At 39.5% G+C, this 14,293-nt stretch overlaps 1 protein-coding gene across 2 annotated transcripts in view; it reads right to left on the bottom strand.

The window, feature by feature from the left end:
* Positions 1–1,670: 1,670 nt before the first annotated feature.
* Positions 1,671–14,293, bottom strand: part of mrvi1 (murine retrovirus integration site 1 homolog) — a 44,475-nt gene continuing 31,852 nt past the window's right edge. For both annotated transcript variants that reach the window (XM_053238280.1, XM_053238281.1), the window contains exons 30-43: positions 14,227–14,283; positions 13,005–13,436; positions 12,752–12,830; positions 12,408–12,531; positions 12,266–12,296; positions 10,036–10,176; positions 8,578–8,709; positions 7,084–7,237; positions 6,948–6,997; positions 6,624–6,791; positions 6,337–6,401; positions 5,594–5,713; positions 4,279–4,410; positions 1,671–3,352 (exon numbers count right to left, since the gene is read on the bottom strand). In XM_053238280.1, coding sequence (XP_053094255.1) covers positions 3,118–3,352; positions 4,279–4,410; positions 5,594–5,713; positions 6,337–6,401; positions 6,624–6,791; positions 6,948–6,997; positions 7,084–7,237; positions 8,578–8,709; positions 10,036–10,176; positions 12,266–12,296; positions 12,408–12,531; positions 12,752–12,830; positions 13,005–13,436; positions 14,227–14,283 — 1,920 coding nt within the window. In that variant the 3' untranslated portion in view covers positions 1,671–3,117. The remainder of the gene's footprint in view (positions 3,353–4,278; positions 4,411–5,593; positions 5,714–6,336; positions 6,402–6,623; positions 6,792–6,947; positions 6,998–7,083; positions 7,238–8,577; positions 8,710–10,035; positions 10,177–12,265; positions 12,297–12,407; positions 12,532–12,751; positions 12,831–13,004; positions 13,437–14,226; positions 14,284–14,293) is intronic.

Here is a 14,293-nt window from a genome sequence, read left to right as displayed (position 1 = left end):
CCCCAAGTCCCCAGGGATAGACTCCAGGTTCCCCCACGACCCTGTGTAGGATAAGTAGTATAGAGAATGGACGAATTAATCGGACCAGTCATATGTGGTGTAACATTTCTTCATTAGCAGTTCAGTTCCCCACTCACAGCTTTAGTTTTGACCTTCCCATTTACTGTTTAACACACAACAATGGAAGGCAAACTTATAACCGGGGTTTCCTCTTATCCTATCATATACGACCTTTCATTAAATGTGTATAGACGCAAATAAAGCTTTTATAAATAAAGCTGAATATTTCCACAGTTCAAAAACTACCCTTAGACTTCCATTATGTAAGTGGCTTTGGAGTAAATGTCCTTTTCTCAGTAAAGTGTCAAAAGTCGTTGCCTGTGGGAATCACTCACACACACTGCAGATACTGTGAACAGAGATTAGGATAAAAATTTCTTTAACAAGCAAATGATCTTTACACTTCCTGTGATCCTTCACTGACATACTGTACAGCCTGCTTCCAGCAAAACATCCACACACACGCACTCCGTCATTTCACTGATGGGGAAATGACGCAGGTACACAGGAAGAATGAGCCATCATCAGTGAGTCAGCATCTTTTCTATCGGAATAAACTGTGCACTTTTGTTGCTGAGGTTTGCATAATATCGCCTCATCATGGCAACATGACAAAATACTGCATGCTAGAAAAAAGTTGAACTCCAACATAAAATTATTCAAGCTTATCCGTGTCGATTTTCAGTTCCTATATCAGTTATACTGTATGTTACATCTGTTATAGTAAATATGGACATATACAATAACCATATAACCCAATATTCAGGAAAATCTTTAGCATATTTACCATATTTCATTGTACTTGCTGCACCCTATATACCACAGCTCTGTTCAATTCTCAATTCTGATTTCTCAAGTGTTGATTAATTTTCTACAACAGCAAGTTGTTGCAACAGTTTTCTTTAAGGAGACATTTATTTAACTTTTATGGAAGGAGTCTCCAGTGTTCACACTTTGCAACAGTAAATTCTCTGCCATAGGAAAGTCTTCAGGGCAGAAGAGTTTACACTTTGCGGTTTCTCTGTAACATGACAAACTGCGTTATTTGTCTTATTAACTTTAAGAGGAAAAAAAAAAACACAGAGGCTAGTGAGTGACTTACACTGATCAGCCATAACATTAAAACCACTGACAGGTGAAGTGAATAACATTATCTCGTTACAATGGCACCCGTCAAGGGGTGGGATATATGAGGCAGTAAGAGAACAGTCAGTTCTCAAAGTTGATGTGTTGGAAGCAGGAAAAATGGGCAAGCGTAAGGATCTGAGGGACTTTGACAAGGGCCAAATTGTGATGGCTGGACGACTGGGTCAGAGCATCACCAAAACTGCAGGTCTTGAGGGATGTTCAATTTCCTCTGAAAGCCAACACAGACAGAATGAAGAGGAGCTTCTTCCCACAGGCCAGTCGGGCCCTCAACCAGAACAACACCTAGGACTAGAGCTCGGACTTGTTTGCACAACACCCACACCACCTACATTCTTGTTAATACACCTGTATTACCCCATATTTATAAATATTTATTATACATATAGCTGCTATAACACAAGCTGTACATTTTAACAGGAACTAACATGTTTGTGAACATTCCACAACATGAAAAGTAACAATCAGTGTTAAAAAGCATGACGTACTGTTTATTAATAAATTAAAAATTTTAATTGTTGGCAAATTGGTGTGGTATAAGAGGAATGAAACACTTCAGGATGTGCTGTTATAGGAAAAATAATCAATTTTGGTTTTTTTTTGCCTTGTTAAATTCAAGAGAGAGAAAAAAGAAAGGCTGGTTACGGAACAAATGTTTCTACAGCATTAAATGCAACTATAAACGGATAAAAAGTATGAGGTAAAGCTGCAACTTAATTTTTCCAATGCTGGAAAAGCCTACAGGAGAGAGGACGTTGTGGTTTGTGCTTTCTTGAGAACTTGACAAGCTGCATTTTTTTTTCTTGGTTTTGAGAGAGAGAGAGAGAAGAGGCTGGTGAGGGAACGACTGTTTATATCTGCTATAACGCAAGTGATAATTGTTTCACTTGTTCCACAACATTAAAATGTAGCTATAAATGGATAAAAAGGTATGAAGACTCATTTGTTAATAAATAAAACATTGTGATTGGCAAAGTGCTGTGGTACAAGAGGAATAAAGCACTTCTGGATGGGCTGTTATTGGAAAATAATCAACTTTGAGATGGAAACAGTAAATCTGCTTTATCACTCCATCCCATCATTGATTATTTTCCTAGAACAGCATTGTAGCAGTGCTGACATTATAACCATTTGAGATTTCCTCATCATGATATAACATGACATCATACACTTTACTTTAACAGTTCGAGGGTTAATTGAGCTGTAACTCATTTGAATTTAAATAAAAGATTGTGGCATATACTGCATTTCATTTACCTGTGTGAAACTGCTGGACCTTTTTTTTAAGGCCCCTTTATTAAAAGGAGTGGAGTGGCACAAACCATTAACACACGTGAAAATTAATGATCTAAAATTATGACAAACCTCTGGTGCTAGGAAAAAAGTACATGTTCTGACATTTTTTTTTTTTTTTTGGAAAATTCTTCACACTAATGTGCTGTAAGAATACAATCCAACACCTCACATTTGAAACAGGATTTTGTGATTTCTGAAAAAAAAAAATCTAAATCTATTGTGTGGCACAAATATTGCACGCAAAAGCTACCTCAGAATGTCAGATCAAACAGAATGAAGACATCAGCGATGAATTTCAAAACTCAAAGATTAAAGCTCTTAAATAGTGTACTTAATTTCTCAACAACGCTTCATTCAAATAGTAAGGTTTGAGTGGTAATGTCATCTCAATCTCATTAAATGTGACGTTTGCCTCGTATCATTACATATCAAACTATATATATATATAATCTTACAAGGGCTCCTGATTCAACAGCATTTGATGCCATTTTGCCCATTTCCAAAAAAAAAAAAACAGCTTTAAATTAAGTTATTTGGCTCCTTATGACATGATTAAGGTTCCAAAGTTCAAGTTCATCAACTCCTCAGGCTGTCTCTGAATATGCAGGTTTGATGTTACTCTGGACTCGGACTCTTCGATCCCATATGCAATCCTAAAAACTTCTTGCCCGGAACGTTGGACTTTTCTGCCGTTTCGTCTGTGTGATCAGCGTAGAGGTTGCTGAAGAAGTTTATGATGTTGACTAAAAGGAACACTACTAAGAACAAGGTAAGAACAATCCATAGCGTCTGGTTCCTCCTGAAGATCTTTGGACATATTCGTTCAAGGACTTCCAGAACTCGCTCAAACCTGCCAATGTAGACATGAATGTGTTGAATTTAATATAGATGGTCAAAATATTCATTTAGCAGGTTTTCTAAAACTGGGTTTCTTATGTCCCGGTCCAGCTAATTAGCTAAATATCACACACACTTGCTAAGCTGGAGCAGATGTTGGATTCAAAAAAAAAAATTAAGAAAATGATTCTTCAGGATCACTATTGCAATTATGATATTTTTACAAGCTATTTGCCAGAAATTCCAATCTAGTTTGCTTTATACCATGGCACTGCTAAATTCCCAAATCTGATTGGTCGGACAGTGTTGATAATTTTTTTTGATCAGCATGGCTCTGAGAGTAATCCCAGTTTATATCACAAGCTTATATTAATGCGCTCATTTTAGTACATTATCGTTTCTATAGTAACAGCTATTCTGAGGGATTTATATGATGGACGATACATAATCCAAGACTGATAATAAATGGATTCAAACTGTAACTCATTTATATTGTGATATTTTCTGTTAGATGTTTATTTAACATTTACAGAAGGAGTCCAGTGTCAGTGCTGTGTAAGGGTATGATTTCTGCCACAGGAAGCTCTTTTTGCATTTTCTTTTGGGGTTTCTCTGTAGCATGACAAGCTGTGTTTTTTGGCTTATTAACTTCAAGAGAGAAAGGGGGAAAAAAAGAGAGGCTGGTGTTGGAATGTCCATTTATAGCTGCTATAATGTAAGTGGACATTCCATCATTTTTGTCTCATGGACATTCCATAACATTTATTGTAACTATTAGCAGTTAAAAAAGGATGCCATGTTATTCATTAATCCATTAAAAATTGTAAACATTAGCCAATCACTGTGGTAAAAGAGGAATAAAACACTGTTATATTCTATTATAGGAAAATAAATTCACTACAAGTGGCCTATTTAAACAGATTCATCATTTCTCATTACCTGCTTGGCTTTTTTTCTTCTTCCACCTCTTCTCCAGTTCTCTCTTCAGGCTCCGTCTCTTTTTCTTCTGCTTTCTCTTCCTCCTCCTTCACTTCCTGGAGCTCTTTAAGTCTTTTCAGTCCTTCCTGATACCTGCAAATGTACATGCATACTATTTAATTTCATGTGACCATATTTGTTAGAATATACATAAACCTGGATCCATCATGTATGTGTTTTTATGTGCCTGAGATGCTAACAGTGAGTGACTTGTTTTGGTGCCAAGCTTCACATTTCACATTGTGAACATTATGTAGGAGACATTTTTAGAAGATTCCCAAAAATCTAAACAACATAATTGGTGAGCTAGGCAGGAGATGCGAAAGACAAGACCCAACTAAAGATCAAGAACCCAACTCAACCCAAATGAAGAACATTTTCAGGTTTATTCATCCTGATTCATGCTGTGTTCTCAAGATCCACAACTCAAGGTCCAACCAGGCCAACTGTTTACTGCTGACACAAACAAGAGAGTTTGTGACATTCATGCACTCCAGCTCAAACAAACTCCTCCTTGGCAAGCTAAAAGTGATGAGAATACATGTCAACTAGACAGGCTGTTCTGTTTGTGGATTGATGCATGAATCTGCACCAAGCTCATAATATTTGAAGCGAGACTCACAGCTGACCATCTCTTAGCATTAACAGTCATCTAGTCATGCACCAGTAGAAGCTCACTGGCTTTACACCAACAATGTCTAACCTCAACTTTCAAAACACTTGGTCATGGGTTTGAACCTTATGTGATCTTCTGTCCCTCAAGCGAGATGGTATGGAGTTGAGCAAATACAAGAGGCATGGTTTGACTGCATATTCTAACAGATTAGGAGACTCCTGCAAGATAATTGTAAAATACGTTGGCATGATTTCTCAAGTTTGATCATTCTTATACTTATATATACTTGGCACATATTTGTCAGACAAATAAAACCCCTGGGTTCTGAAAAACCAAAATAAATGCATTTCTCAATCCGTATGCTTTCTAGAACCTTTTCATAACAGTCATTTAAAGATCTGATTTTTATTTGTAGTTAGGCTTGTATCCATGTGCAATGCCTTATACATCATATGCACGTTATATTAGCTGTAGGAACATGTTGCTATAGAAAAAGAATTTCATCGTTGTCATATACTCTATGACAAAGCTGATTTGACCCCATCACATACAGTAGTTTTTTTAATTTTACATGATCGCAGTCAAAACATCAGCCTGCGATCAACACGTATTGCTCAGACATACTAATGTGTCTGTGTGGAATCGAAGACATGGAGTTACCCTTTATTGTAGGCTTCTTCCTCGATCTTGGCCTTGATCTCAGCTCTGATCTCTTCTGGACTACAGGAAGCTTTGGCCAGGGTAGCTGCCTCACCTTCCTGTTCCAGCAGAACTTTTCCACTGTATTGTTTTCAAATAGGAAAGAGGAGTTAGCACTGGAGCTATAAACGTATACCATTACGCAAGAGTATGCTATAACGCAAAATCCCTTCCCTTGTTTTAATGAAGCACCTGGACGTTGTGTAAAACTTGTGTCTTTGGAAAAAAACTGCATTGTTTGAACACTTAGTTCGCAGAGTATTAAACCTGTTCTCTCATGCCCAAATATCAGGCTTCAGCTGACAGACATGGCACGACAGGCCTTTTAGTCTCACCTTATTAACAAGACTGAGCAGCGAGCCAGATGCCTGGACTTTGTCAAACACTCCAGCTCGAATGTTTAGTTTAAATCTCAGAATAGCATGTTAAACCTGCTGTATTTGGGGCCGGCACAGCACGTCCAACACTATCCAAAGCTGCTAAATATTTTAGTCTCAATGATTAACTGACCCACTCCTTGATAGGGGCTTCCTCAGGGTGAAACAAACAAACAAAATATCCTGCAGCACCACAAGAGGCCACGATAAAGGATCTTGTTTTTGAAAGAACCGTAAATGACCACTTTGGGACGCGAAGATTACATTTCCAGAGCTTGACATTTCTCGGGCATATTTCTGTTAAGTGTTTGTATTTAGTTCACTCACTTTTCCCCTGCTGCTTGCTGTGCTGGATCTGAAGTGGAGTCGCTCTTCATACTGTTGGCCTCGCACTAAACATCAAAACGAGAAACACAAATGAAATTTCTAAGCCTCTTTCTTTCTAAGGTTCTTGTATCTTGAAAAATGACCAGTACTTCTTGCATGTGTTGATGTAAGATAAGTGTATGTACTTTATCAGCAACACTGATAAAGCATCATCAATCACCCAGAAGACACAGAGTGAAGGGCAACACCGCTGTCAGACAGGAACAGTTGAGTAAAATGGAGCTCACCAGTACAGGAAGTGCACCAGGACCAGGGCCAGAGCTGGGGCTAACAGCAGTGCCAAGGCTAGTTCCAGGACCGGGAGCAGGGCCCCCTGTGGTTGGAGCCTGACCGGGAATGTTCAGGAGATTAAATTTGGGGACCACAGCTACGCTGACTCTCCTTCTGGGTAAAGCCTTGGAGCATAAAGTACACAGAATTCATACTCATGCCATCTAATCAAACCTAGACATTTCTGAGTAATGATTTTGTTCATTTTTTCCCCCACATATATAATGTTTGAATTACTCATTGATTCATATGAACTGATGATTCAATTGAAAACACAATACCTTTCCCATTGTCAAAGACATGGATCTCGCTGCACGTGGAACTCCATCATCTAGTCCAGAACATGAACATAAAAACAATTAGCATTCACACTGTTCAATTCATTCAGCATTGGAGTTATCATTGCTCCACGATTACCTCCAGTTTCCACTGAGCCTCCATAACAACGATTGGAGTTCTGGTTGGCTAGTTTCTTAAACTCCATCAGCTCTGCATGGTCCTTCTCATAGGTTCTCTTTAGGTTCTCAACATACTGCAACATCACCTCAGTGGCCTTGTTCATCCGTTTCTCCTGCCACGTTGAAACACCAAGTCATTAACACCAAATATCTTCATACTCACTGATGCCTGGACCATTATTTCAATAATCAGCATAATATAAAGATCCAGTTGGGCTGAATGTTTTGACTAATGCACTGTAAACTAATATGAATTTTAAAGTTGAAGCTTAATATTCTTTGTGTGGAATCACAATTTCTTTGTGCTGCTATATATATATATATATATATATATATTTTTTTTTTTAGAAAACAGGCCAGAAAGGGTCAAGGGCATCAGGTTGAAACTAGAGGAGTGCACCAGACACAGGAAAAAAGTAAAACAAAGACCATGCTTATGAACATGTACAGTGTTAATTTTTTTCATCCTTAGTATCTGCTTTGTCAGGGGTGCCCGGCTAGCTCAGTTGGTAGAGTGTGAGACTCTTGATCCCAGGTTTGAGCCTAACGCTGGGCACCAGCCCCAGCCACTTGGGGTGCACAGGCTAGTGCACTCTCAGTGCTGGTCCCAAGCCCGGATAAATGGGGAGGGCTGCGTCGGGAAGGGCATCCGGCATAAAACCTGTGTCAAATAAATACGTGGACAATGGAAGGTGGTCCACTGTGGAGACCCCTAACTGGAGCAGCCGAAAGAACAACAACCGTATCTGCGTTGCCAGGGTTGCACTGGTTTAAATTAGGCTACTAGATGGTTTAATATTGTGGGAAACCGAACCAACTAAATTCGTTAGAAAATACTGCAGACAGGTTCCAACAAAATAAAACTGCATCAACAGGATTTCAAAAATTGATACCAATTATAAACTAGAGTGATGTAGCTAAGGCTGAGGATCTGTCAGAGCCAGAATTGACACACCATGATAGTGCTGCCATTTCTACCTGTTTATCCCCCAAGGAAAATTTGTGTGTTATGATCATATAGATATATGATGTTGCATCATTGTAGTGTTGCAATTAGAAAGGAAGGCACAGGCATTGAGGAATTCAGAGCTAAACTAATAGAACTCCAACAGAATAAGAAATAACTCAAACAACTCGAACAGAATAAGAAAGTTAATGGAAAGAAGGACACTCACAGCAGCCCCTAAGGTATGCAGAATTTAACATTAACAGCGTTGCCACAGGCAACACGCAACCAAGTACTTCTCAGTGCTTCTCCATTCACAAAGTTTACTTTGGCTCGCACATTAACCTTAAGGGCAAGCATAACATTCAGCTCAATCTTTCACAAACACATCTTATCTGCTGGGAAAAGGCACATTCCTGTTCCCCTTAAGCAACTCAAACAGAATAAGGATGTGAGCATTAGGAGTTTAGTCGCTGAGGTCTTACAGCTGAGAGTGGACAGTCTTACCTGTCGCACAGCGCCCACCATCTCTGCCCGGCTGGACAGACGGTTGGCGAGGCGGTGCAGCACAGCTACGGTCTCGACGAGGCGCTGGTAGAACTCCCTCTGCTCTGCGTTCTGCCACAGAGATACTGTGCTCTGAAATGAAAACAGAAAAGACATGTGAACTGGTCTCTCTGACCTGTGGGGAGTTCAACATGACTGCTTATGTTGCAACACTGATATGCTCCTCAACTGTACTATCTCTGAAGGGTTCTCTTCTCACAGCTCCAACAATGAAGTTATCATCACACCCAAGGGACTGAAGAGTTTATTCATCCACCCCAAACCAAATTATTTACACTGCAAATAATTGAGTCGCACATGGGGATTGACAGTTCTGATACTGGCCACAACCTACATGAGTAAATCCAGACAATGTCTTTGTGCATGTTGCAACTTTTGAAACAGTGGACATAAGCATAAGATTTTACTAGACCCATTTAAGTACTGGGTTGGCCTCATTGGTTCAGTCCTACACTGGCTTAGATTTAACCTAATGTGCTGTGAATCCTATGCAGCACCAGGGACTCACACCTCAATGTGTCATACATTATCACGTGGTGTGCCTCAAGGCTCAAGTCTGGATCTACTAGTATTTATATGGAGTCTCCTTCCCACTAGGCTGAACTTCAGTAAGCTTTTAAATTCTTCCAGTTCTTCTCAGTGTTCCTGGGTAAATCCCAAATCCCGTTGGTCCTTTAAACCCATTTTGACAAAGTCTAAGTGCCTACTGCAGCTTTTGAAACTGTCAATCTACTGCAGTAATACATCATCTTCTTTGGTTCAGTGCTAGACTGGCTACAGGAGAACATGAATCTATTGGGCTGTGACTATAATGCAGCACCAGGGAATAACATTTCAAGGTGTTGTACATCATGTGGTGTGCCTCAAGGCTCAATTCTGGGTCTGCTATTGTTAAATCTCCATGAGGAATATGGAGTCTCTTTCCTAGTAGGCTGATCTTCTGCAAGTTTTTAAATATTTCAAATTCCTTCTCAGTGTTCTCCTGAGTAAGGCTGCACTCCCTAGACCTACCTGGGTAAATTTAAAATCCCATTCTTCAAACCTCTCCTGACAAAGTCTTTGAGCATGTTTTACTTAAGGTGCCATACATCATGTGGTGTGCCTCAAGGCTCAGTTCTGTATCTACTATTGTTTAATCTTATGACAGGGATTCCTAACCTTTTTCCCAGGGCAACCTCTTTTTGGGGTTAAACATATGGCATGACCCCCACCCCCTCATAAAGAAATCCCAGTATGTTACCCTCGGTCAGCCATCATACTTCGTTTTGGTACAACAGATGATCATGTTCGGCTGTTAACCGACATTAGCCTATCTTCCATAGACTGGAGGAAGAATCAAAAGGTTAAGAACTCCTGTTCTATGAGGGATGTGGGGTCAGTTTTTCCCACTAGACTCACCTTCAATGAGTTTTTAAACTCTTCCAGTTCCTTCTCAGTGTTATCCTCTGTAAGGTTACGCTCCCTCTCGGCCTGCTTCAGTCTCGTGTCCAGCGTGTAGTTGTCATTGCGGAATGCTAGAGACAGCTGCACAAAGGCATTCTGGAGGAAGAGGATACATCGTGTGATTTGTCAGATGGACATAGAAAAGATAACAAACAAAGCCAGGAAACATAGATGTTCAACTGGAAACCAATATACAAGGTGACTGTCATCAGCAAGGTCAATCACACAGAGAATGGAATGCCTTACAAGGAGGCCAACAAAAGAAAATATTGGCATCAGATAAACCCAGAGTGCCCTATAAACCTTCCAGGAGAACAATAATGCCCATCTGTTATGCCCTTTAGTATTCAGCTCATTAGGCATGAGATCAAAGCAGAGATGGAGATAAAGATGCAGAAATGTTTTATCTGTTTTACGTTTATGATCAAAGCAAGGGGCAGCAAATAGCCGAGCATGAATGTCAGGGGTGGAAAAGCCACTGAGCGCAGAATACCGGGCCATGACCTTGGCCAGCTTGCTAGCGTCATCCTCAGAGCAGCTCACGTCCAGGCATCGAGGCATGTTTGTGCTTCTACGTAGGGGACAGGAAATCGCTAAGGCCTTGCAAATTGGTTCATCCTAAGCTGGGCTTGAGAGCGCCATGGATTTTTCCATACTTTAGTACTTTCAAAACACTTTCAGGGACACCGTGTACCATTGACCAGTGGCAAACACTAGAAAGTCCGGTACAAGGTCTATGACTCATCTCTGTGTAATAAAAAAGATATCCTTCCAATCATCCTCATAATCCCACCTCTAACAGGGTATATTTGATCAACTCTCTCTGGTGGGTCGAGCTTTCCTCCTTTCCTGCTCTGACACACAGCAAAACTCCAGGACCTTTGGTTTATATAAACAATAAGTAGAGCTGAGCTTCAGAACTAGAATATGATAGAAATGAAAATTCTTTCTAGTACAACCGTTGTAAATTTTATTGAACTGATGGGTAACCCCTAGACAGCTAAACACTATTCTCATGATCATGTGACATTAGAACAATCCTGGACATTAAGACTTTTTCTGGTGTTGCATGTTTACAGTTATGATTGCCCTCATCTTGATTTTCACTTTCATTTACAATACATTTTCAATTCTTCCTGCTTTTTCATAATATCTTAACTTACTACATTAATTAGTTAATGATGCTTAGATCAGTGGTTCTCAAGTGGGGTCTGGGGAAGCATAGCCAGGGAGTCAGATTTTTTTTTTTTTTGGGATTTAGTTACAGCAGTGGAAATCAATCAGCCATTATCAAAGTTATTACATTTATTATTGAGATCATATGCTTATTAGCATATTACCTACTTAAATTGAATGGGTTTAATAACTCAATAAGAAGTTGCTTATTAATAATATCAACTTGAATTGTAGGTGGACATTTCAGGAATAGAAAGCTCTATGGCTGTAATAAATAGCTAGAATATGACTATTTACATTTAAATAATAGTAAATTCCACTTTATAGGGATCCCTAGCTATGAAAAATTTGTGAACCCCTAATCTAGATTATTGCTGTTGTGTTCTTTTCCTGCTATAATGTTATCTGATGCAATACCTAAGCATTCTGTTGCTTAGATAACTTGTATAGCCAGACACAATTGTTGATACAAAGTTCACATTAGGTCATTATTTCTACTTATTAGCTCATTATTTCATTTCATTTTGACTTAATATCTCCTTATCACCTTGTTATTTTGACAATGTATCATTATTTCAACTTAATATTGAACACCCCAATCCACTGATGAGACTAATTTATTGAATATTAGCTTGTACTTCTTATTATGTATGCTGTTTCCTAGTTAAGCCAGTAAGCTGGATGTTGCTTTAGTGGAAATTAGTTTGACACGCGTTAAAATTGAGATAACTGAAGATTAAATCAAAATAATGATATAGAACTTACAGCTCAGGACATCCCTATATTTCATACAAATAATTTTTTTAGATAGAAACTGATCACATTTCCAATATAATGTTGAGTTTAATATAAATTAGACAGTATTGTTGTTGGCACCCAGGAAAGATTAAAGCTTCCCCACCTCCCGAATCTGAATTTAACTCCTGATAAGACCCACAAATTTAAAAAAAAAAAAAAAAAAAAAAAAAAAAAAGAATAGTGACAGTTTGAAATGAGATGAGGCACCCACCTCAACTTCTTTCTCTGTGAGTGGAGGGGCACTGAAACAAAGAACATGGAGATTTAGATTGTGGTTCTACTGATACAGATGGCAGATATATCATATCATATAAAGATACAAAAATAGATTTCATAATGTGTGTAAAGCTCACCAGCCTGGTAAGCCTCTGTGTAGTTTGAGCTTGCGCAGCATGATGTCTGATATGTTGGGCATGGCATCTGCTTTCTCTTTCGACTCCTCATCTGCTGTGGACTCATTTGTAGAAGACGAGGGATCTGATAGTGGCAACAAGCTATGCATTATTCTAATAAATACATATCTTTGCTAGTATTGGAAACGTTCTCTAACGTGTAGGTGTGCTCATAATGACATGCAATGCCATCTTCTGGTATGTGCATGTAACTGCATGTTTTGTACAGTTGCATAAGAAGAACAGATTTTTGGGTGATAGCGGGATTATATGTGCTATGGTAAATGCTAACTCTTGGGTCACACCTCGGTCCTGTTCGGCCATCTCGCTCAGGTCCGGCAGCTTTGAACTCGAGATGCTCTGGTTCCTCAACAGTTTATGTTCCTGAACAATGACAAACAATTCCTGTGAGCCGTTTTCTGTCTGTTATTACCTGGGCATAACAGGCCATCAAAGAAACACAGTTTTGTCCTTTTTTTCATCTCTTACCAAAGTTCTAAAATCTTACACGAGCTATTAACATCACCCAAAGGCAGTAACATGAAACTTCAGAATTACCTCCCGTAGTTTAGACAATTTCTGGGCATTCACAGGAGGTTTCAAGTTGTCGGAGTACGAGAGGCTGTCTTCTCCTTTGGGTCCCCCATTCCTCATGTTTAGAGAGCCCACCGTATCCCAGGAGACGGCCCTCATGAGAGGCGGGAAGGCCCCGATGGTCTTGATCTCAGCTGTGCACGGAGCTTGCTGCATGGCTGGCCGCGGTACTGGCTTGGCCACTCCAGTTGCTGGAGTCTGGCTATCTGGTTTCTGGACCGTTGGAACTGGAGTTGGCTTTTTTCCCCTGTCCGTGGAGACACATGGCTCTGCGCCATCGTTTGGCGATGTGGTGAGTTCCTTGGCTGGAGCAGAGGCAGTGTTGCGAGGGGTGAGTGTGCCAGAGGAAACCTTGCGCTTCTCAGGCGGTTTCCATTCTACAAGTTTCTTCAGAGTCTACAGGGGAGAGAAACATGGTTGAATTTGGTTTAACAGTAATGGACAAAATGCATTCTGGTCCATTTCAACACTAACACTTACTTACATATTATTTATATGGCTCATAACTAATTTTAAGACATTTTCAGAAATTTACATTAACTGGGCCTTGGAACAAAAAACATACAGTAGAACCACTGAATTAATACACAGTTACATAGGGTGTCATCTTGAACCTCAAATCCATCTCTCTGCAAGAAACCTTGAAGTTTCTATGTTGAGTTCTAACAGCTAACTAACATTTGTAAATTTACATCAGGTTACATAAAATTCCTTGCTTATAGATATAGCAGGACTGAATGGTGGCAACAGTTCCATTTTAATATGAAATGGTTGCGTATTTTGTTTCACCGGTGGCACTTCAGTGTCCGTGGCACAAGTCAAAAGTGGCAACATGAACAGATAAGAACTTGAAGCAGCGAATAAACTCAAACTTCTGTCTATTTGACTTCAAACATTCTGCCTTTTTTTTTTTTTTTTTTTTTTTTTTTTTTTTAAAACAAGCCATATTGTCAGTTCACTAATCAGACTAGAGGAGGTACATACAAGTACATATCTATCAAAAAACTTGCTACTGTCATTAGCCATGCAGCTATTCTCTCCTCCGAAGAGCTGCCTTCAACTAAATAATTTACATAAATGTATGTGATTGGACAAACAGAGTCTCTCTTGCATGCTAACAGAGTTAATATATTTGAATAATAAAGAAATAATAGTACAGTGATATGTGAGAAGAAGCTAGACTCACCTCCTGCTCAGGTTTATTTGCTTCGCCATGGTCACGCACTGCAGGCACTTCCAACCTCTGCCCACAC

The sequence above is a fragment of the Pangasianodon hypophthalmus genome, chromosome 11, assembly GCF_027358585.1.
Source record: "Pangasianodon hypophthalmus isolate fPanHyp1 chromosome 11, fPanHyp1.pri, whole genome shotgun sequence".
NCBI classification, from domain to species: Eukaryota; Metazoa; Chordata; class Actinopteri; order Siluriformes; family Pangasiidae; genus Pangasianodon; species Pangasianodon hypophthalmus.
Note: the sequence above shows the minus strand (reverse complement) of the source record. Positions and strands in the feature narration are given on the sequence as shown.